This window comes from Mobula hypostoma, chromosome 18 (assembly GCF_963921235.1).
Source record: "Mobula hypostoma chromosome 18, sMobHyp1.1, whole genome shotgun sequence".
NCBI lineage: Eukaryota > Metazoa > Chordata > Chondrichthyes > Myliobatiformes > Myliobatidae > Mobula > Mobula hypostoma.
The window spans coordinates 42,306,367-42,327,187 of record NC_086114.1 but is presented as its reverse complement, the minus strand read 5'-3'; the positions used below and the strand labels follow the sequence as shown (position 1 = coordinate 42,327,187).

Genomic DNA, 20,821 nt, shown 5'->3' with positions numbered 1-20,821 from the left:
GAGGTGATGAGGATGATTGATGAAAGTAGAACTGTGGATGTTGTCTACATGAATTTTAGTAAGGTGTTTGACAAGGTCCTTCATGGGAGGCTCTTCCAGAAGATTAGGATGCATGGTATCCATGGTGAATTAACTGTTTGGGTTCAGAAATGGCTTGCCCATAGAAGGCAGAGGGTAGTGGTTGAAGGGACTTATTCTAGCTGGAGATCTGTGATTCGTGGTGTTCTGCAGGGATCATTACTGGGACCTCTGCAGGATAAAAATGTAGTTGGGGGGATTAGTAAGCTTGCAGCTGATGTGACGGATTGGTGGTGTTGTGGACAGCGAGAAGATTGGCAAAGAATACAATGGAATATAGATCAGTTGCAGATATAGTATGGGCTGAGAAATGGCAGATAGAGTTTAACCCAGCAGAATGTGAAGTGTTGCACATTGGTAGGTCAAATGTAAAGAGACAGTTCACTGTTAAGGGCAAGATTCTTAACAGCGTTGATAAACAGAGGGATCTTGGGGTCCAGGTTCTTGGCCCCCTGAAGTATCTGCACAGGTTGATAGGGTGGTTAAGGTAAAAGGGGGTAATTTCAAAGGAGATGTGAGGGGCAAGTTTTTTTTTATATATACAGAGACCGGTGAGTCCCTGGAATGCAATGTCTGGGGTGATGGTAGAGGCAGAGACATTAAAGACTTTTAAGAGAGGTTTAGATAGGCGCACAAGTGTAAGGAAAATGGAAGGATATGGACATCTTGTAGGCAGAAGAGTTTAGGTAGCCATTTGATTACTAATTTCATTCATTTGGCACAACATTGTGGCCCAAAGGGCCTGTTCCTGTGCTTTACTGTTCTATGTTCTATGATTAAGTTTATTGGGGGACTTCTTCACTCAGAGGGTGGTGAGAGTGTGGAATGAGCTGCCAGAAGAAATGATGGATGCCATTTCACCATGGTTGGTTTCAACATTTAAGTGAAATTTGGATAGGTAAATGTATGGTTGGGATATGAAGGGCTATGGTCCAGATGCAAGTCAATGTGACTAAGCAGAATAATAGTTCTCTCTGTGGAACTACAGGAGGTGGGTGAGGTCCTCAATGAATATATTGTTATTCATTGTTCCTCTAGTTCTATCATGAAGACTTTGGACCTTTAGATAGTTAATGGAGATGCCTTTTGAACAGTCTACATTACACCAGAGGCAGTATTAGTTGTCTTAAGATATATGAAAGTAGATAAATCTCCAAGGCCTTATCAAATATATCAAAGGACACTGGGAAGCTAAAGAAGACACCACATTGAACAATACTGACAGGTAGTGCGGATAGGGCCCAGGGAGGGAGGGAGCGAGAAAGAACCTGTTGTTCTTGCCTTTTATTCTGACAGGAACATAAAAACTCTGTACTCTCACATTTTCACTTTTGAAGGTCTCCCACGTATCAAGTGCCAGAAAACAACCTGTCTCAATCCACATTTGCCACATCCTTTCTGAAACCATCAAAATTAGCCTTTCTCCACTTTAGAACCTCAACCCTCAAGACCAGACCTGTTCTTCTCCACAATTATCACCATATGCAAAACGTTCCTCCACAAACTTCTGTCATCTTCCCTGTCTCAATCCCTAATAGGAGACCTAGTATCACATTCTCTAGTTGGGACGTCTATGTACTGATTTAAAAACTTTCCTGAACACATTTGACAAACTCTATAGCATCTAGCCCTTTTACAGTATGGGAGTCCCAGTCAATATGTGGAAAGTTAAAATCACCTACTATCACGAACTTACATTTCTTGTAACAGTTTGCGATCTCTACAAATTTGCTCCTCTAAATCCCACACATTGTTGGGTTGTCTATAATAGTTTCTCATAGTCTCAGCAGATGAACGCTCCAGTCTGTCCTCTCTGATCACTGCTGTGACATTTTCCCTGACCAGTAATGCCACCCGTGCCCCTTTAATCCCTCCCGCTCTATTATGTCTAAAACAACAAAACACTGGAACATTGAGTCCTGCCCCTCCTGCCACCAAGTCTCACTAATGGCTACAATGTCATAATTCCATGAAGTGATCCATGCCCTATTCTGCCTTTCCTGCAATATTCTTTGCATTGAAATATATACAACTAAGAACATTAGTCCTACCATGCTCAACCTTTCAATTCCTGACTTTGTATGTAGGCTTAAGAACAGTTTTCCCTATAAACACTCCACTATCTGCTCTGGATCTCTGATTCCCACTCCGTTGCAACTCCAGTTCATCCGCATCCACCCCTCACCTGTGCAGCACTAGCAAACCTTCCCACAAGGAGATTAGTCCCTCTCCAGTTCAGGTACAAACTTCAAAGTTGCTGATGAATGCAGCAGGCCAGGCAGCATCTCTAGGAAGAGGTACAGTCGATGTTTCAGGCCAAGACCCTTCGTCAGGACTAACTGAAGGAAGAGTTAGTAAGAGATTTGAAAGTGGGAGGGCGAGGGGGAGATCCAAAATGATAGTAGAAGACAGGAGGGGGAGGGATGGAACCAAGAGCTGGACAGGTAATTGGCAAAGGGGATATGAGAGGATCATAGGACAGGAGGTCTGGGGAGAAAGACGGGGGGGGGGGGAACCCAGAGGATGGGCAAGGGGTATAGTCAGAGGGACAGAGGGAGAAAAAGGAGAGTGAGAGAAAGGATGTGTGTATAAAAATAAATAACGGATGGGGTACGAGGGGGAGGTGGGGCATTAGCGGAAGTTAGAGAAGTCGATGTTCATGCCATCAGGTTGGAGGCTACCCAGACGGAATATAAGGTGTTGTTCCTCCAACCTGAGTGTGGCTTCATCTTTACAGTAGAGGAGGCCGTGGATAGACATGTCAGAATGGGAATGGGATGTGGAATTAAAATGTGTGGCCACTGGGAGATCCTGCTTTCTCTGGCGGACAGAGCGTAGGTGTTCAGCAAAGCGGTCTCCTAGTCTGCGTCGGATCTCACCAATATATAGAAGGCCACATCGGGAGCACCGGACGCAGTATATCACCCCAGCCGACTCACAGGTGAAGTGTCACCTCACCTGGAAGGACTGTCTGGGGCCCTGAATGATGGTAAGGGAGGAAGTGTAAGGGTATGTGTAGCACTTGTTCCGCTTACAAGGATAAGTGCCAGGAGGGAGATCAGTGGGGAGGGATGGGGGAGACGAATGGACAAGGGAGTTGCGTAGGGAGCAATCTCCGCGGAAAGCAGAGAGAGAGAGAGGGAAGGAAAGATGTACTTAGCGGTGGGATCCCGTTGGAGGTAGCGGAAGTTACGGATAATAATATGTTGGACCCGGAGGCTGGTGGGGTGGTAGGTGAGGACCAGGGGAACCCTATTCCTAGTGGGGTGGCGGGAGGATGGAGTGAGAGCAGATGTGCGTGAAATGGGGGAGATGTGTTTGAGAGCAGAGTTGATAGTGGAGGAAGGGAAGCCCCTTTCTTTAAAAAAGGAGGACATCTCCCTCGTCCTGGAATGAAAAGCCTCATCCTGAGAGCAGATGCTGCGGAGACGGACGAATTGTGAGAAGGGGATGGCATTTTTGCAGGAGACAGGGTGAGAAGAGGAATAGTGCAGATAGCTCTGAAAGTCAGTAGGCTTTTAGTAGACATCAGTGGATAAGCTGTCTCCAGAGACAGAGACAGAAAGATCTAGAAAGGGGAGGGAGGTGTCGGAAATGGACCAGGTAAACTTGAGGGCAGGGTGAAAGTTGGAGGCAAAGTTAATAAAGTCAACGAGCTGTCCATGCGTGCAGGAAGCAGCGCCAATGCAGTCGTCCATGTAGCGAAGGAAAAGTGGGGGACAGATACCAGAATAGGCACGGAACATAGATTGTTCCACAAACCCAACAAAAAGGCAGGCATAGCTAGGACCCATATGGGTGCCCATAGCTACACCTTTAGTTTGGAGGAAGTGGGAGGAGCCAAAGGAGAAATTATTAAGAGTAAGGACTAATTCCCTTAGATGGAACGGAGTGGTGGTAGAGGGGAACTGATTAGGTCTGGAATCCAAAAAGAAGCGTAGAGCTTTGAGACCTTCCTGATGGGGGATGGAAGTATATAGGGACTGGACATCCATGGTGAAAATAAAGCGGTGGGGGCCAGGGAACTTAAAATCATCGAAAAGTTTAAGAGCGTGAGAAGTGTCACGAACATAGGTTGGAAGGGATTGAACAAGGGGGGATAAAGCCGTGTCGAGGTATGCAGAAATGAGTTCGGTGGGGCAGGAGCAAGCTGAGACAATAGGTCTGCCAGGACAGGCAGGTTTGTGGATCTTGGGTATGAGGTAGAAACGGGAAGTGCGAGGTGTGGGAACGATAAGGTTGGTAGCAGTGGATGGGAGATCCCCTGAGCGGATAAAGTCGGTGATGGTGTCAGAAACTTCCCGTTTCTACCTCCTACCCAAGATCCACAAATCTGCCTGTCCTGGCAGACCTATTGTCTCAGCTTGCTCCTGCCCCACCGAACTCGTTTCTGCATACCTCGACACGGTTTTATCCCCCCTTGTTCAATCCCTTCCTACCTATGTTCGTGACACTTCACACGCTCTTAAACTTTTCGATGATTTTAAGTTCCCTGGCCCCCACCGCTTTATTTTCACCATGGATGTCCAGTCCCTATATACATCCATTCCCCATCAGGAAGGTCCCAAAGCTCTCCGCTTCTTTTTGGATTCCAGACCTAATCAGTTCCCCTCTACCACCACTCTGCTCTGTCTAGCGGAATTAGTCCTTACTCTTAATAATTTCTCCTTTGGCTCCTCCCACTTCCTCCAAACTAAATTCTGGTATCCGTCCCCAACTTTTCCTTCGCTACATCGACAACTGCATTGGCGCTGCTTCCTGCACGCATGCTGAGCTCGTTGACTTTATTAACTTTGCCTCCAACTTTCACCCTGCCCTCAAGTTTACCTGGTCCATTTCCGACACCTCCCTCCCCTTTCTAGAACTTTCTGTCTCTGTCTCTAGAGACAGCTGATCCACTGATGTCTACTATAAGCCTACTGACTCTCACAGCTACCTGGACTATTCCTCTTCTCACCCTGTCTCTTGCAAAAATGCCATCCCCTCTGCAATTCGTCCGTCTCCGCCACATCTGCTCTCAGGATGAGGCTTTTCATTCCAGGACGAGGGAGATGTCCTCCTTTTTTAAAGAAAGGGGCTTCCCTTCCTCCACTATCAACTCTGCTCTCAAACGCATCTCCCCCATTTCACGCACATCTGCTCTCACTCCATCCTCCCGCCACCCCACTAGGAATAGGGTTCCCCTGGTCCTCACCTACCACCCCACCAGCCTCCGGATCCAACATATTATTCTCCGTAACTTCCGCCACCTCCAACGGGATCCCACCACTAAGCACATCTTTCCCTCCCCCCCCCCGCCGCTTTCCGCAGGGATCGCTCTCTACATGACTCCCTTGTCCATTCATTCCCCCCATCCCTCCCCACTGATCTCCCTCCTGGCACTTATCCTTGTAAGTGGAACAAGTGCTACACATGCCCTTACACTTTCTCCCTTACCACCATTCAGGGCCCCAGACAGTCTTTCCAGGTGAGGCGACACTTCACCTGTGAGTCGGCTGGGGTGATATACTGCGTCCGGTGCTCCCGATGTGGCCTTCTATATATTGGTGAGACCCGACGCAGACTGGGAGACCGCTTTGCTGAACACCTACACTCTGTCCGCCAGAGAAAGCAGGATCTCCCAGTGGCCATACATTTTAATTCCACATCCCATTCCCATTCTGACATGTCTATCCACGGCCTCCTCTACTGTAAAGATGAAGCCACACTCAGGTTGGAGGAACAACACCTTATATTCCGTCTGGGTAGCCTCCAACCTGATGGCATGAACATCGACTTCTCTAACTTCCGCTAATGCCCCACCTCCCCCTAGTACCCCATCCGTTATTTATTTTTATACACACATTCTTTCTCTCACTCTCCTTTTTCTCCCTCTGTCCCTCTGACTATACCCCTTGCCTATCCTCTGGGTTCCCCACCCCCTTGTCTTTCTCCCCGGACCTCCTGTCCCATGATCCTCTCATATCCCCTTTGCCTATCACCTGTCCAGCTCTCGGCTCTATCCCTCCCCCTCCTGTCTTCTTCTATCACTTTGGATCTCCCCCTCCCCCTCCCACTTTCAATTCTCTTAATAACTCTTCCTTCAGTTAGTCCTGACAAAGGGTCTCAGCCTGAAACGTCGACTGTACCTCTTCCTAGAGATGCTGCCTGGCCTGCTGCGTTCACCAGCAACTTTGATGTGTGTTACTTGAATTTCCAGCATCTGCAGAATTCCTGTTGTTCAGGTACAAACTGTCCCTTCTCACTAGGTTTCATCTTCCCTAGAAAAAGAGCCACGAAATGGAAAGTTACGAGCCTTCTCTCCTACACCATATTCTTGGCCACATGTTAAATTGTATGATCTTCATATTTCTAGTTTCACTAGCACATATCATGGGTAGCAATCCTGAGATCACAACCCTGGAGTTAGGTTACCACCTAACTCCCAGAACTTGCTTTGCTAGACCTCATCACTGTTCCTACCCATGTCATTGGTATCGATGTGAGCCACCACCTCTGGCTGCTCTGTTGGCTCAATGCTGTGTCTCTGACCCTGGCACCTGGAAGACAAAATGCCATCCAGGAATCTCGTTCTCATTCACAGAACCTCCCTTTTGTTCCCCTAACCATTGAATACCCTATCACTAGAGCTCACCTCTTCTACCCCTCCCATCCTTTTTGAACCACAGAGCCAGACTCAGTACCAGAGAGCTGATAGCTGTGGCTTTCCTCTGCTTGGTCACTCCCCCCGACAACAGTATCCAAAGCAATACAGTTGTCGAGGGGAACAGCCACAGGGGTACTTCGCACTATCTGCCTTTCCCCTTTATCTCTCCTGAAGGTCACCCAGTTAGCGGATTGCCGTTAATTGGTCCATCAGTTATTTGGGACAACTCTTAAAGAACAGAATCTGCTGGGGTTCCCTTCATTTGTTGGGGACACTATGCTACTTAATTGGGTCAGGAGATTGTTGCCCAATAGTTTTTAGATAGAGTCAGTCACATGCACTTGTGTGGCCTTCAGACACAGTACTTAGAGTGAACAGTTTTTAAACAGCATCAGTTGTGTGTGTTTATATTCAAAAAGTAATGATTTTTGTCACTGATAGTTGGGAAGAGATAAGCAGTAGGACAAATCAGAACTGTTTTGCTCACTGGGGTTTCAAGCACTTGGCTTAGAGATGCCAGAAACAGCTGGGAGTGAAAATGAAATTATTTCACTACTTCAACAAGTTAGGAACTATGAAGGTATCAACAATCATCTTGAATACTAAAATGAAAATGAAGATCTGGAGAATGCAATCATCGAAAGCACTGTGTAAAGGCAGTCCATTACCTACACTAGGTGTTTGGGCTTATACTGTTCATTTATAGTCAATCAAAAGAACATGGCAGCATACACTGGATGAATTCCTCTGCCGATAACTATTAGGAACTAACACACTGTTTTATAGTCCTGTAGTAGCATTGGTAATGTTCTAATTTGTTTTGTACTTCATTTAAATACATAATTTGTTACTCAGTTTGTCTTTTTTATACCTTTTTAGTTATTTCCATGAAATTTTAGCTAATTGCAACAGATGCTTAATTGGGCCAAAATGTACTGGTCCTCATATGTCCCAATTAACTGGAATTCACTGTATATGGAATAAGCTGCCACTGGAAGTGGTTAAGCCAAGAATATTAATAACATTTAAAAGATACTTGGACAAGTACATGGAAAGGGAAAGTTTAGAGGAAAATAGGCAAAACGTAGAAAACATGGACAAATGGAACTGGTTTAACTGGTAATCTTGCTCAGCATAGACTAGTAGGGCTGGAGGGCCTGATTCCATATTGTATGACTTTATAAACATTATTGAGTCTTTCTGAAAAAAAAAACAGGTCCATCTAAAAGTAAGAAAGTGTGCAATAACCACATGTTGCTTCAGCACCAGGCAAAGAAGAGCAGCCCTTAAAAACACTTGATGGCAGCCAGAGAGCAGTTACTCACATTATGGCTGTCATTGAGAAGAGAGGGAGATAAATAAGGAAATTCTCAAAACTGTACCAACTGCAAAGAAAGATGCCCTCTAGTCTCGGAGGCCAGGAGATCCACGAAGTATCATTGTGGACTTGGCAGGAGTGACATCCCACAAACAGTACATTAATGCAAAATCAGAACTACTTAGTGCTCTCTTAAACTGTTATTCATTATGCATACAGAAAAATACTGAAACTGTATATTGACTCTGTTTAGGCAAACACGGATGGAAATAGAAAGGAGGCCGTAAAGATAAGAAAGGAAGCCTTCTTGTGATTGTGTCATCAGAAAGAAAGGGAATACGTCGTCATTAGCAGAGGGGCCACAAAGCCCCAAACTCAATAAAGAGCAGACTGCCAGAAATCTGCCTGGTGTTTCATTCTTATAAATCCATCCATCTCTTATAAATGTATATAGCCTAATCAACATATCTGCTCTCTAATAACACAGTATGACTCCACAGTGTTGTGCTGACCTATATAAACTAGCTCCAAGATCAATCTAACCTTTCCCTCTCACACAGTCCATACCCCTCAATTTGTCTTATACCCATGTGCCTAAGAGTTTTTTAACTGTCCCGATTGCATCAGTTCCTACCATCAGTCACAGTAGTGCATTCCAGGAACCCACCACTCCCTCTTCCATCTTCATCTTCATCTTCATCTTGATGTCTCCCTTAAATTTTCCTCCACTCACATTGAAATGATTGTCCTCTGGTATTGGCCATTTCCACTCTGGGGAAAAAATGGTGCTGGCTGTCTATGTCTCTCAAAATATTATGCACCTCTCATCCCCCGTTACATTAAAAAAAACCCCGTTTGCTCAACCTTTCCTCATAAGACATATTCTCTAATCCAGGTAGCATCTGGGAAATCTCCTATACACTGTCTTTAAAAGTACCACCCCATGGCCTCCACGTCCAGCATATCATTCTCCACAACGTATGCCATCTTCAACAGGATCCTCCAACCAAACACATCTTTACCTCCATCCTACTCTCTGCTTCCAGCAAGGATTGCTCTCTCTGATTCCCTTGTCCAGTCATCATTCCCCACTAATCTGCCTCCTGGTACTTATGCCTGAAAGCAGATGAAGTGCTACATTTGCCCATTCACCTCATCCCTCACCTCCATTCAAACCCCAAACAGTCCTTCCAGGTGAGGCAACAGTTCACCTGCACGTCTATTGGGATCATCTACTATATCTGATGCTCCCAATGCAATCTACTCAACATCAGTGAGACCCAACATAGATTGAGGGACCAATTTCTTAAGCACTTTCCCTCTATCTGCAATAAGCAGGATTTCCTGGTGGCAACTTTTATGTGTGTTGCTTGAAATTCCAGCAGCTAAAGATTTCCTCCTGTTTGCATTTTTAAATTTTTTGGTGGCAGCCATTTTAATTCCAATCCCCATTCTCATTCCGATATGTCAGTCCATGCCCTCATATGCTGGTCTACGACCACAATGAGGGCACTCTCAGGTTGGAGGAGCAACATCTCATATTCTGCCTGGGTAACTTCCAACCTAATGGCATGTATATTGATTTCTCTAATTTCTGGTCATTTTTCCCCATTCCCCCTTCCTCCATTCCTCACTCTGACTCTCCTCTTACCTCTTCTCTTCTCCTCTCCTGCCTTTCACTTGCCCCTGGTGCCCCTCCTCCTTCCCTTTCTCCTATGGTCCACTCTCCTCTGCTATCAGATTCTATCTTCTTCAGCCCTTTACCTTTTCCAGCTATCACCTCCCAGCTTCTCACTTTATGCCCCTCTTCCACCACCTGGCTACACCTGTCAGCTTCTAGCTTATACTCCTTTCCCTTCCCCACCATCTGATTCTGGCTTCTTCCCCCTTTCTTTCTAGTCCCATAAAGGGTTTTCATTCAAAATGTTGACTATTTTTTGCTTTTCATGGATGCTGCCTGATTTGCTGTCCACCAGCATTTTGTATGTGTTACTCTAGTTCAATGTGGCATCACAGACAATGTGAGCTTTGAGGCTTGTTCCAGTTCCATGTTCTATACGTAGCTTGTTGAAAACAGTCATTGTTAGGCAGTGTAGTGAAAAGGGCATTTTGTATGTTGGCCTGGAAAAGTCAGGGCAATGTGTATAAGAGCTGATATTATGCTGCAGTTGTAGAAATCAGTAATGAGGCTGCACTTGAAGTATTGTGTTCAGTTTGGTCATCCTTATATAGAAAAAGTGGTTAATTTGGAAAGAGTGCAGAATGGTGCTGGGACTTGATGGCCTGAGTCATGGGAAGAGCTTGGCTTAAAATGGAAAAGAATGGGGGGTGATACTTTCAAAATAACTAAAATTTATGAAAGGCATAGATAAGGTGGATGGTAATAGTCTTTTCCCCAGGGTAGAGGAGTCAGCAATTAGAGAGCATAGGATTAGAGTGAGAGAAAAGAGATTGAAAAGGGTCCCAAGAGGTAACCTTTTCATGCAGAAGGCAGGAAGTATATGGAACAAGCTGCCAGAGGAAGTGGTTGAGGCAGGTACAAAAATATTATTTAAGAAATACTTGGATAGGTATATGGAAAGTTGACACTTGGAGAGGGATATGGACCAAACATAGGAAATTGAGACTCGATGGGTTTGCACTGTGGGTTGGCATGGACTTGCTGGGTCAAATTTTGTTATGGCTGTATTACTGTATAATTTTTTAACTGTGATTTCTAGTGGGAGGTAATAGTGTGGGATCCACACCACTTCCTGCTTTGGAAATGTCAGATAATAATTACAATTGGGAGGTTTTCATCAGAAAGGTGACGCACACTGAGAAGATTGATGTATTTTCAGGTCTGGCTGAGGGAATGCAGAAATACCAAAGAAAGTTGAGGTCTCCATCTTCCTATTGACAGCAGTGATCTCTGCTCTACTATACAGCCTCTAAACTGCAAAGGTATCTCCAACATTGTCTTTGCAAACTCCTGCAAATCCACTAGTTGGGAAGGTGAAGCAATGTCAGGGGACCTTTCTCAGACCAACATCCCCAGCACTGATTACATTGCCAGCTCCAGTTTACCTAGAGTATCCACATGCATGACACACAACTCCTACAACACACTATATCTGAGCTCTGTGAACGCAAACAGTTACCAGGAAAACAGAGGGAACACTCAAAACCTCCTGGAAAATTGCAAATACTAATTGCCTCTTGAAGTCCCTGGTTCATGCCTGTTCACAACGAAAGAACATCAGGCTACCTTGAATCTGCTCAATCGGAGATTGTAGTGAAAACAGTGGAAAGAATGCAGAACCTCTCCAATAATTCTCCTGCACTGTGAATCCTTTACATCTGTGGCAGAAGCTGTTGATCCCACACTGGCCTCAACAGCTATCTCAGAAAGAGTGAAAGTAAGTCAGCTTTCAACACAAAAGAGTATCTAAAAAGTTAGATTAAGTGCAGTTCTGGTCACTCCCTTACATGTGGATGCTTTGGAAAGGGACAGTAAGAGTCTTTTTTTTCTAGGATACTAGAGGGCATACAAAGTAGTATCAGAGCTCAAAATCAAGAAGTAGAATGTGTTTGCATGGAGCTAAAATATCATAAGAGGCAGAAAATGGGCAGGAATTGTGTTAAGATCTTCAAAGAGCAGTGTATGCCATGCTATGCCATGATGGCTTAGTGGTTAGTGCAACACTATTACAGTTCAGGGCCTCAGAGTTTGCAGTTCAATTCTGATGTTATCTGCAAGGAGTTTGTACGTCCTCCCCATGGGTTTTCTCCCAGAGTCCAAAGATGTACTGGTTCGTAGATTAATGAGTCATTGTGAATTGGCCTGTGGTCAGACAAGGGTTAAATCTGGTTTTGCTGGGTGGCACAGCTCAAAGGGCTGGAAGGGCCTGTTTTACTCTGTATCTCAATAAATAACAAATAAAATTAAAAGGAGATAGGTGTAACATGGTTATACAATAACCATAAGGAGCAGTAATCTACATATAGTGTGGAGAAATCAAATTAGAATTGCCGATCAGTATGCTGGAAGGAGGAGTTATTGTGCAAATAGAAAGGATTAATTGATGATCTTTAGGGAATGAGTGATTATTATATGATAATCACAGAAATTATTTGGTTCAAGCTGAAAGCAGGGTCATAAATCTAAACCAAATGGCCACAAAGGCATAAACTATGGGTTGACTATGTTAGATGGGGAAGCTATATTTAAAGATATGATTAGAACCAAACTATAATTAAGAGCTACACACATCAAAGTTGCTGGTGAACGCAGCAGGCCAAGCAGCATCTATAGGAAGAGGCGCAGTCGACGTTTCAGGCCGAGACCCTTCGTCAGGACTCCTGACGAAGGGTCTCGGCCTGAAACGTCGACTGCGCCTCTTCCTATAGATGCTGCTTGGCCTGCTGCGTTCACCAGCAACTTTGATGTGTGTTGCTTGAATTTCCAGCATCTGCAGAATTCCTGTTGTTTGCGTTTATAATTAAGAGCTAATTGCTTTAGAGCAGGAAAAGGGAAAGCGGTCCAGCTGTGGCTATCAAAATAGTGCAGATAAATGTGGTAAAAAAGCACTCAACGCAAGGACTGGGAAAACTTAGGAATTAGGAAAGGACCCAGCCTTGATGAGAAAAAGTAGAGAAAAATGTAAGAGTCAGCTAGTGAGAACAATAAAAACAGAACTTATACTGAAACTTAATAAGGCTGATATGTGGGCCTTTATTGGCAAAAATGATAGTGTACTCAGGTGCTGTCTATATGGAATTTCTATATTCACCCAGGAACTATGGTTCCCCCAGGTGCTCAGTTCTCATTCCACATTCCAGAGATGTGCTGGTAGATTAATTGACTACAACAAATTACATTTTAGGAGAGTTAGTGAACATGCTGCATAACATGGGAAAGAGAAAGGGAACTGGTACCGCTGGATGGCTTCCTCTGTGCTGAAGTAAGATTCCACAAGCAATGAAGAAAATGAAATGGTATTTTAGTATTTACTGCAAAAGCACTTGAGTACAAAAGGCGAGACATGGTGCTGAGCTGGAGACCATGCAGCCTGCATCAACTTCCAGCAAAACAGTCCTATCTTTACCATTACCTTTTACCCCTGTTGTTCCACAATATATTCTCTCACCTACCCATCAACGGGCAGTGGGAAGCTGGCTGGCTAGGCATTCCGTTAACTACCAGAACCAAGGGTCAGTATCACCCATTAGTCCCATTTTCATGTTTTACTTTTTATTGTATGGAGGGAGTGCATTTGCCCCATTGAATCTATGCCAGCTTCCCCGTGATCTCATCAATCCCATTCCCCATTTCTTTCCCTGTGACCTATTCTCTTCCATGTCCAGCTTCTCCCGCTTCATTCTCCACCTACCTACCCACATTTGGGGGAATTTACAGTTCTCATCTTTACCTACCTTGTGAGGGGGAACCAAAATACCTGAAGAAAGACCACACAGTTAACCGTGAGAATGCCTAAGCTCGGACACAGGGCTGGATTGAACCCAGAAGCCACCAGAGCAGTAAGGCAAACTGCACTACCTTCTGCACTGCTGGGTCAGTAGGTTGGAGATGGACTGATATATGCTCCCAATTATCCATCAGGCATTTCAGCAATTGCCCGTAAAGATGGACCATCAGCAAGCTGAGGCACCAGTAGCATCAGGGTGACAGCCAAACCAAAAGCATCTGACAGACGAGTAAGAGCAGGAGGAACTGTTCAGACACTCAGAAGCAAGAGCTCCCAGTAGGTTTCTGGACATGTGAGCCAGCATTTATCTGCAGAGATTCTCTTTTTAAATCTTTTTATTGAATTAGTACACAAAAGGTAAACCATGTAGAAACTAATACACTGTTGCGATATAAATTTACAAGAGATATTAATACACAAAAAAATGGTACAAACAGTGCAGTTTAGATATAAAATAACAAGGTAATATAATAGTATACTAATTTTCCATACATATCAATAAAGAGAAGAAAAAACCCCCCAAAAAAACCCACTGTGCAACTAATCTAAAAAGCAACGCAAAGCAATGGGCTAACTAGGTATCAAGTAGACTTAAACAACTTAAAACAATCACGTCCTCAAACCCGACCTCCATTAAAAACAGTTAAAAAGCAAGAAGGGAATGTAAATATGGGCAAAGAGAGAAAAAAAAATTACATTAAATGAAAATGTTGAATAAAAGATCTCCAGGTCTGTTCAAATTTAACTGAAGTATCATAAAGATTACTTCTGATTTTCTCCAAATTTAAACATAGTATTGTCTGAGAAAACCAAAAGAATGTAGTTGGGGCATTAATCTCCTTCCAATGTTGTAAAATACATCTTTTCGCCATTAAAGTAAGAAATGCAATCATTCTATGGGCTGAAGGGGAAAGATTACTGGAAATTTTGGGTAATCCAAAGATAGCAGTAATAGGATGGGGAGAAATATCTGTATTCAATACCTTTGAGATAATATTAAAAATGTCTTTCCAAAAAGTTTCCAAAGTAAGACAGGACCAAAATATATGAGTTAAGGAAGCTATCTCCCCATGACATCTGTCACAAAGAGGGTTAATATAAGAATAAAAACGAGCTAATTTATCTTTAGACATATGTGCTCTACGAACAACTTTAAATTGAATTAGGGAATGTTTGGAACAGATAGAGGAAGTATTGACTAGTTGTAAAATATGCGCCCAGTCATCCGGCGAGATAGTAAAGCCCAATTCCTTTTCCCAATCTGACCTAATCTTATCGAATGGAGCTTTCCTAAGTTTCATGATAGTATTATAAATAATAGCCGTTACACCTTTCTGACATGGGTTAAGGTTAATTATAGTATCTAAAATATATGTAGGGGGTAACGTTGGAAAGGAAGAAAGTATGGTACTTAGGAAATTTCCAACTTGGAGATATCTAAAAAAAATGTATTCTTGGTACGTTATATTTGTTAGATAGTTGTTCAAAAGCCATAAGGGAGCCATCTAAAAATAAATCCAAAAACCGTGATATACCATTAGTCTTCCAAATTTGAAAGGCACGGTCTGTAGAAGAGGGGGGAAAGAATATGTTACCTAAAATAGGAATCGCAAGCCCAAATCGGTTAAGATTGAAAAATTTTCGGAATTGAAACCAAATACGTAAGGTATATTTAACTATCGGGTTACAAACCTGTTTATGGTATTTCAAATCGAAAGGAAGAGAAGAACCTAAAATGGAGCCAAGTGCATAACCTTGAGCAGATTGTAATTCCAATACTACCCATTTAGGAATGGATAGTGTATCTTGGTCAAGTAACCAAAATTTCATGTGTCAAATATTAATTGCCCAATAATAGAATCTAAAATTAGGTAATGCCAAACCTCCATCTCTCTTAGCTTTCTGTAGATGTATTCTACCCAGTCTCGGGTTTTTATTTTGCCAAATAAATGAAGAAATTTTAGAGTCAACTTTGTCAGAAAAGGATTTTGGAACAAAAATCGGTAATGCCTGAAATACATATAAAAATTTTGGCAGAATAAACATCTTAACAGCATTAATACGACCAATCAAAGTTAAATAAAGTGGAGACCATTTAAATGAAAGTTGTGTAATGTGATCAATTAAGGGTAGGAAATTAGTCTTAAATAAATCCTTATGTTTACAGGTAATTTTAATCCCAAGATATGAAAAATGATTATTAACCAATTTAAACGGGAGGTTCTCATTAGAGATTCTCATAAATCCCTTCCAGCAAACTCTTCGTGGTCTTGGTGACTATCATCCAGTAGCACATAGATCCACTGTGATGAAATGCTTTTGAGAGGTTGGCGATTAAGCATATCAACTTCTGCCTAAGGAGCAAATTGGATCCACTCAAATTTGCCTACCAACACAACAGGTCAACAGCAGATGCTATTTCATTGGTACTCCACTGAGCTCTGGAGTATCTGGACAGTGAAGATGCATGCATCAGGATGCTCTTCATCGACCGCAGCTCTGCATACAATACTATCAACCCCTCATAGCTAATCAATAAACTTCAATACCTCCCTGTGCAACTGGATCTTAGATTTAAATTCAGACCAGTCAGTTCGGATTGGCACATTTCCTCCACAATCACCATCAGCACAGATGCACCACAAGGCTGTGTGTTTAGCCCCCTGTTCTACTCATGACAGTGAGGGTACGTAGAGCACCAATGCCACACTTAAGTTTGCTGACAACACCATGATTGTGGGCCAAATCAAAGGTGGTGATGAATCAGCGTATGGGAGGGAGACTGAGAATCTAGCTGAATGATGCCACAACAACCACCTCTCACTCAATGTCAGCAAAACCAAGGGGTTGACTATTTACTACAGGAGGAGGAAAACAGAGGTCCATGAACCAGTCCTCATCAGGGGATCAGAGGTGGAGAGAGTCAGAAACTTTAAATTCCTCGACGTTATCATTTCAGAGGATCTGGCCTGGGTCCAGCAGGTAACTTCCATTATGTAGACGACACAGCAATGCCTCTACTTTCTTAGAAGTTTGTTCAGATTCAGCATCTCACCTAAAACTCTGACAAACGTTTATAGATGTTCAGTGGAGCGTATACTGACTGGTTGCATCATGGCCTGGTATGAATACACCAAGGCCCTTCAACAGAAAGAAACAACAAAAAAGTAGCAGATACAGCCCAGTCCATCATAGGTAAAGCCCTCCCCACCATTGAGCACATCTACAAGGTGTGTTGTCGCAGGAATACAGCATCTATCATTGAGGACCTCCATCATCCAGGCCATGCTCTCTTCTCGCTGCTGTTTTCAGGAAGAAGGTATGGAATCCTCAAGTCCACGCCACCAGATTCAGGAAATTATTCCCCGTCAACTATCAGGCTTGAACCAGTGGGGATAACTTCACTCACCCCAACACTGAACTGATTCCACAACCTATGGACTCACTTTTAAGCACTTTTGCTTGTTTGGTTGTTTGTCTATCTCTGTCATTTGTCATTTTTCATTGATTCTATTGTGTTTCTTTCCATTTACTATGAATTAGCTAAGATAGACTGGCAAATGACACTTCAAGGATTGACGGTGGATATGCAATGGCAGGCATTTAAAGGTTGCATGGATGAACTACAACAATTGTTCATCCCAGTTTGGCAAAAGAATAAATCAAGGAAGGTAGTGCACCCGTGGCTGACAAGAGAAATTAGGGATAGTATCAATTCCAAAGAAGTAGCATACAAATTAGCCAGAGAAAGTGGCTCACCTGAGGACTGGGAGAAATTCAGAGTTCAGCAGAGGAGGACAAAGGGCTTAATTAGGAAGGGGAAAAAAGATTATGAGAGAAAACTGGCAGAGAACATAAAAACGGACTGTAAAAGCTTTTATAGATATGTAAAAAGGAAAAGACTGATAAAGACAAATGTAGGTCCCCTGCAAACAGAAACAGGTGAATTGATTATGGGGAGCAAGGACATGGCAGACCAATTGAATAATTACTTTGGTTCTGTCTTCACTAAGGAGGACATAAATAATCTTCCAGAAATAGTAAGGGACAGAGGGTCCAGTGAGATGGAGGAACTGAGCGAAATACATGTTAGTAGGGAAGTGGTGTTAGGTAAATTGAAGGGACTGAAGGCAGATAAATCCCCAGGGCCAGATGGTCTGCATCCCAGAGTGCTTAAGGAAGTGGCCCAAGAAATAGTGGATGCATTAGTGATAATTTTTCAAAACTCGTTAGATTCTGGACTAGTTCCTGAGGATTGGAGGGTGGCTAATGTAACCCCACTTTTTAAAAAAGGAGGGAGAGAGAAACCGGGGAATTATAGGCCGGTTAGCCTAACGTCGGTGGTGGGGAAACTGCTGGAGTCAGTTATCAAGGATGTGATAACAGCACATTTGGAAAGCGGTGAAATGATCGGACAAAGTCAGCATGGATTTGTGAAAGGAAAATCATGTCTGACGAATCTCATAGAATTTTTTGAGGATGTAACTAGTAGAGTGGATAGGGGAGAACCAGTGGATGTGGTATATTTGGATTTTCAAAAGGCTTTTGACAAGGTCCCACACAGGAGATTAGTGTGCAAACTTGAAGCACACGGTATTGGGGGTAAGGTATTGGTGTGGGTGGAGAATTGGTTAGCAGACAGGAAGCAAAGAGTGGGAATAAACGGGACCTTTTCAGAATGGCAGGCGGTGACTAGTGGGGTACCGCAAGGCTCAGTGCTGGGACCCCAGTTGTTTACAATATATATTAATGACTTGGATGAGGGAATTAAATGCAGCATCTCCAAGTTTGCGGATGACACAAAGCTGGGTGGCAGTGTTAGCAGTGAGGAGGATGCTAAGAGGATGCAGGGTGACTTGGATAGGTTGGGTGAGTGGGCAAACTCATGGCAGATGCAATTTAATGTGGATAAATGTGAAGTTATCCACTTTGGTGGCAAAAATAGGAAAACAGATTATTATCTGAATGGTGGCCGATTAGGAAAAGGGGAGGTGCAACGAGACCTGGGTGTCATTATACACCAGTCATTGAAAGTGGGCATGCAGGTACAGCAGGCGGTGAAAAAGGCGAACGGTATGCTGGCATTTATAGCGAGAGGATTCGAGTACAGGAGCAGGGAGGTACTACTGCAGTTGTACAAGGCCTTGGTGAGACCACACCTGGAGTATTGTGTGCAGTTTTGGTCCCCTAATCTGAGGAAAGACATCTTTGCCATAGAGGGAGTACAAAGAAGGTTCACCAGATTGATTCCTGGGATGGCAGGTCTTTCATATGAAGAAAGACTGGATGAACTGGGCTTGTACTCGTTGGAATTTAGAAGATTGAGGGGGGATCTGATTGAAACGTATAAGATCCTAAAGGGATTGGACAGGCTAGATGCGGGAAGATTGTTCCCGATGTTGGGGAGGTCTAGAACGAGGGGTCACAGTTTGAGGATAGAGGGGAAGCCTTTTAGGACCGAGGTTAGGAAAAACTTCTTCACACAGAGAGTGGTGAATCTGTGGAATTCTCTGCCACAGCAAACTGTTGAGGCCAGTTCATTAGCTATGTTTAAAAGGAAGTTAGATATGGCCCTTGTGGCTACAGGGGTCAGGGGGTATGGAGGGAAGGCTGGGTTCTGAGTTGGATGATCAGCCATGATCATAATAAATGGCGGTGCAGGCTCGAAGGGCCGAATGGCCTACTCCTGCACCTATTTTCTATGTTTCTATGTTTCTATGAATGCCTGCAAGAAATGAACCTTATGGTTGTATATGGTGACATATATGCACTTTGATAATAAATTTACTTGGAACTTTGATCTTCTGGTTGTTTTTCAGACTGGAGTCCTGTTAATACAGAATGGAATTAACACAGAATAGAATCAGAATGGATTATGAAAGGAAGATCACTTTTGACCAATCTACTGGAGTTACCCAAGGATGGGATTCAAATAGATGAAAGGGATTTGGATTTGGAGGCCCATTTGAATTTTTGTGAGGCTTTCAAATTGGTCCTCCACAGCATGTTGGTCAAGAAGGTTAGAGCATGTGGACTTGGAAGTAATGCACTGAGAATAATTGAGAATTGGTTGTTGGACAGAAAACAAAGAGTGGGAGCAAACATTTTCTTCTCAGGTTGGAGAAACAGGAGACTGCAGATGTTGAAATTGGAAGAAAAACCATTTTGCTGGGGGAAATCTGAGGGTTAGGCAGTATATGTGGGGGAAAAGAATTGTTGGTATTTTGTGAAAGGTTCTGTAGTAAGACAACCTCCTTATAGCTAACTATTATAACTATTAGTAGCTATATCAGTGGCATGACTGAGAGGAACAAATTACACCAAACTGACACTAAACTTCAATGGAGGAAGATGTAAAGAGGCTCTAGGTGGGTGTATAATATGAGTGAGTGAGGACCCGCCAACTGTAGTTGTAACAGGAATGGTGTGGTCAATTTATGAGCATTCGTGCATTAAGAAGCAATACTACAGTTAGCAGCAAATGTTGAAAAGATAAGCGAGAGCGATGTCCGGAATTCTCCCTAAATCACTGGAATATTTGAAGAAGTACATATATTTTTGAAAGCTCAGGCTACAAGGGAACTGGCACAGAGGGATAGATGAGGTCCGGGACAGAGCAATCATGCCCACAGTGAGTGGTGGGGCGGAGTTTACTTCTGCCCCCTTTTTCTTATTCTCTGCGGTTCCTACAGTTCTGCTGACCGAAGCAATGTGGAATCAGCAGAGGACGGTCCCGGCCTCCCAAAAATACCCACCTACCTGCCCCTTTCTGAGTGAGTTTGCAATTCCCAGAATAGGCCACCTTGATCCCACGGAAGTGAAAGAAAGGAGGGTGAAGAGAGTCCACTCCGGGGAGCGGGACGGCCCGCTCCGCCTGCACTGGGAGGCGGGTCTGCGGGCGGTCTGCCCCGCCGGAAGGGGCGCTGCCGTGGCTCAGCTGATGATCACACTATCGGGACTCGGGCGGAGAGATGGCGGCGCTTCTGATTGCAGTCCTGTGTCTTGGCGCAGGTCAGAGTGGGAATGGAAACCGAGAGCGCGGGATCGGGAGTGGGGGGGGGGGTGCGGGGAGACCGGAGGTGGGCAGTGGGAGTGGGGACCGGGGCAATGCGGTTGCGTGATCGGTGGAGCTGGGGCAAAACCCGTTCCAGAATAGTAATGGGGCTGAGGGGTCGGTTTCGCCGCGTCACCCTGAGGGCGAAGCTCCTGGTCGCTGTTGCCGCAGTGGAGGAACAGCGATAATGACGGGCCCACCGGTCGCTCGCTCGCTCGCTCCCCCGCTCCCCACCCTCCCCACCCTCCTTCCCAGCA

General features: G+C 44.1%; 2 protein-coding genes across 4 annotated transcripts in view; both read left to right on the top strand.

Annotated features, from left to right (window-relative positions):
- LOC134358509 (protein FAM149B1-like) overlaps positions 1 to 19,494 on the top strand; it is a 125,847-nt gene extending 106,353 nt beyond the window's left edge. Inside the window, exon 12 of one of the 2 annotated variants that reach the window (XM_063070804.1) lies at positions 19,330 to 19,494. In XM_063070804.1, the coding sequence (XP_062926874.1) occupies positions 19,330 to 19,371 (42 nt within the window). In that variant the 3' untranslated portion in view covers positions 19,372 to 19,494. The remainder of the gene's footprint in view (positions 1 to 19,329) is intronic. The other variant, XM_063070802.1, reaches the window with a different exon arrangement.
- An 871-nt stretch (positions 19,495 to 20,365) lies between these two features.
- psap (prosaposin) overlaps positions 20,366 to 20,821 on the top strand; it is a 73,792-nt gene continuing 73,336 nt past the window's right edge. For both annotated transcript variants that reach the window (XM_063070806.1, XM_063070805.1), the window contains exon 1: positions 20,366 to 20,521. In XM_063070806.1, the coding sequence (XP_062926876.1) occupies positions 20,482 to 20,521 (40 nt within the window). In that variant the 5' untranslated portion in view covers positions 20,366 to 20,481. The remainder of the gene's footprint in view (positions 20,522 to 20,821) is intronic.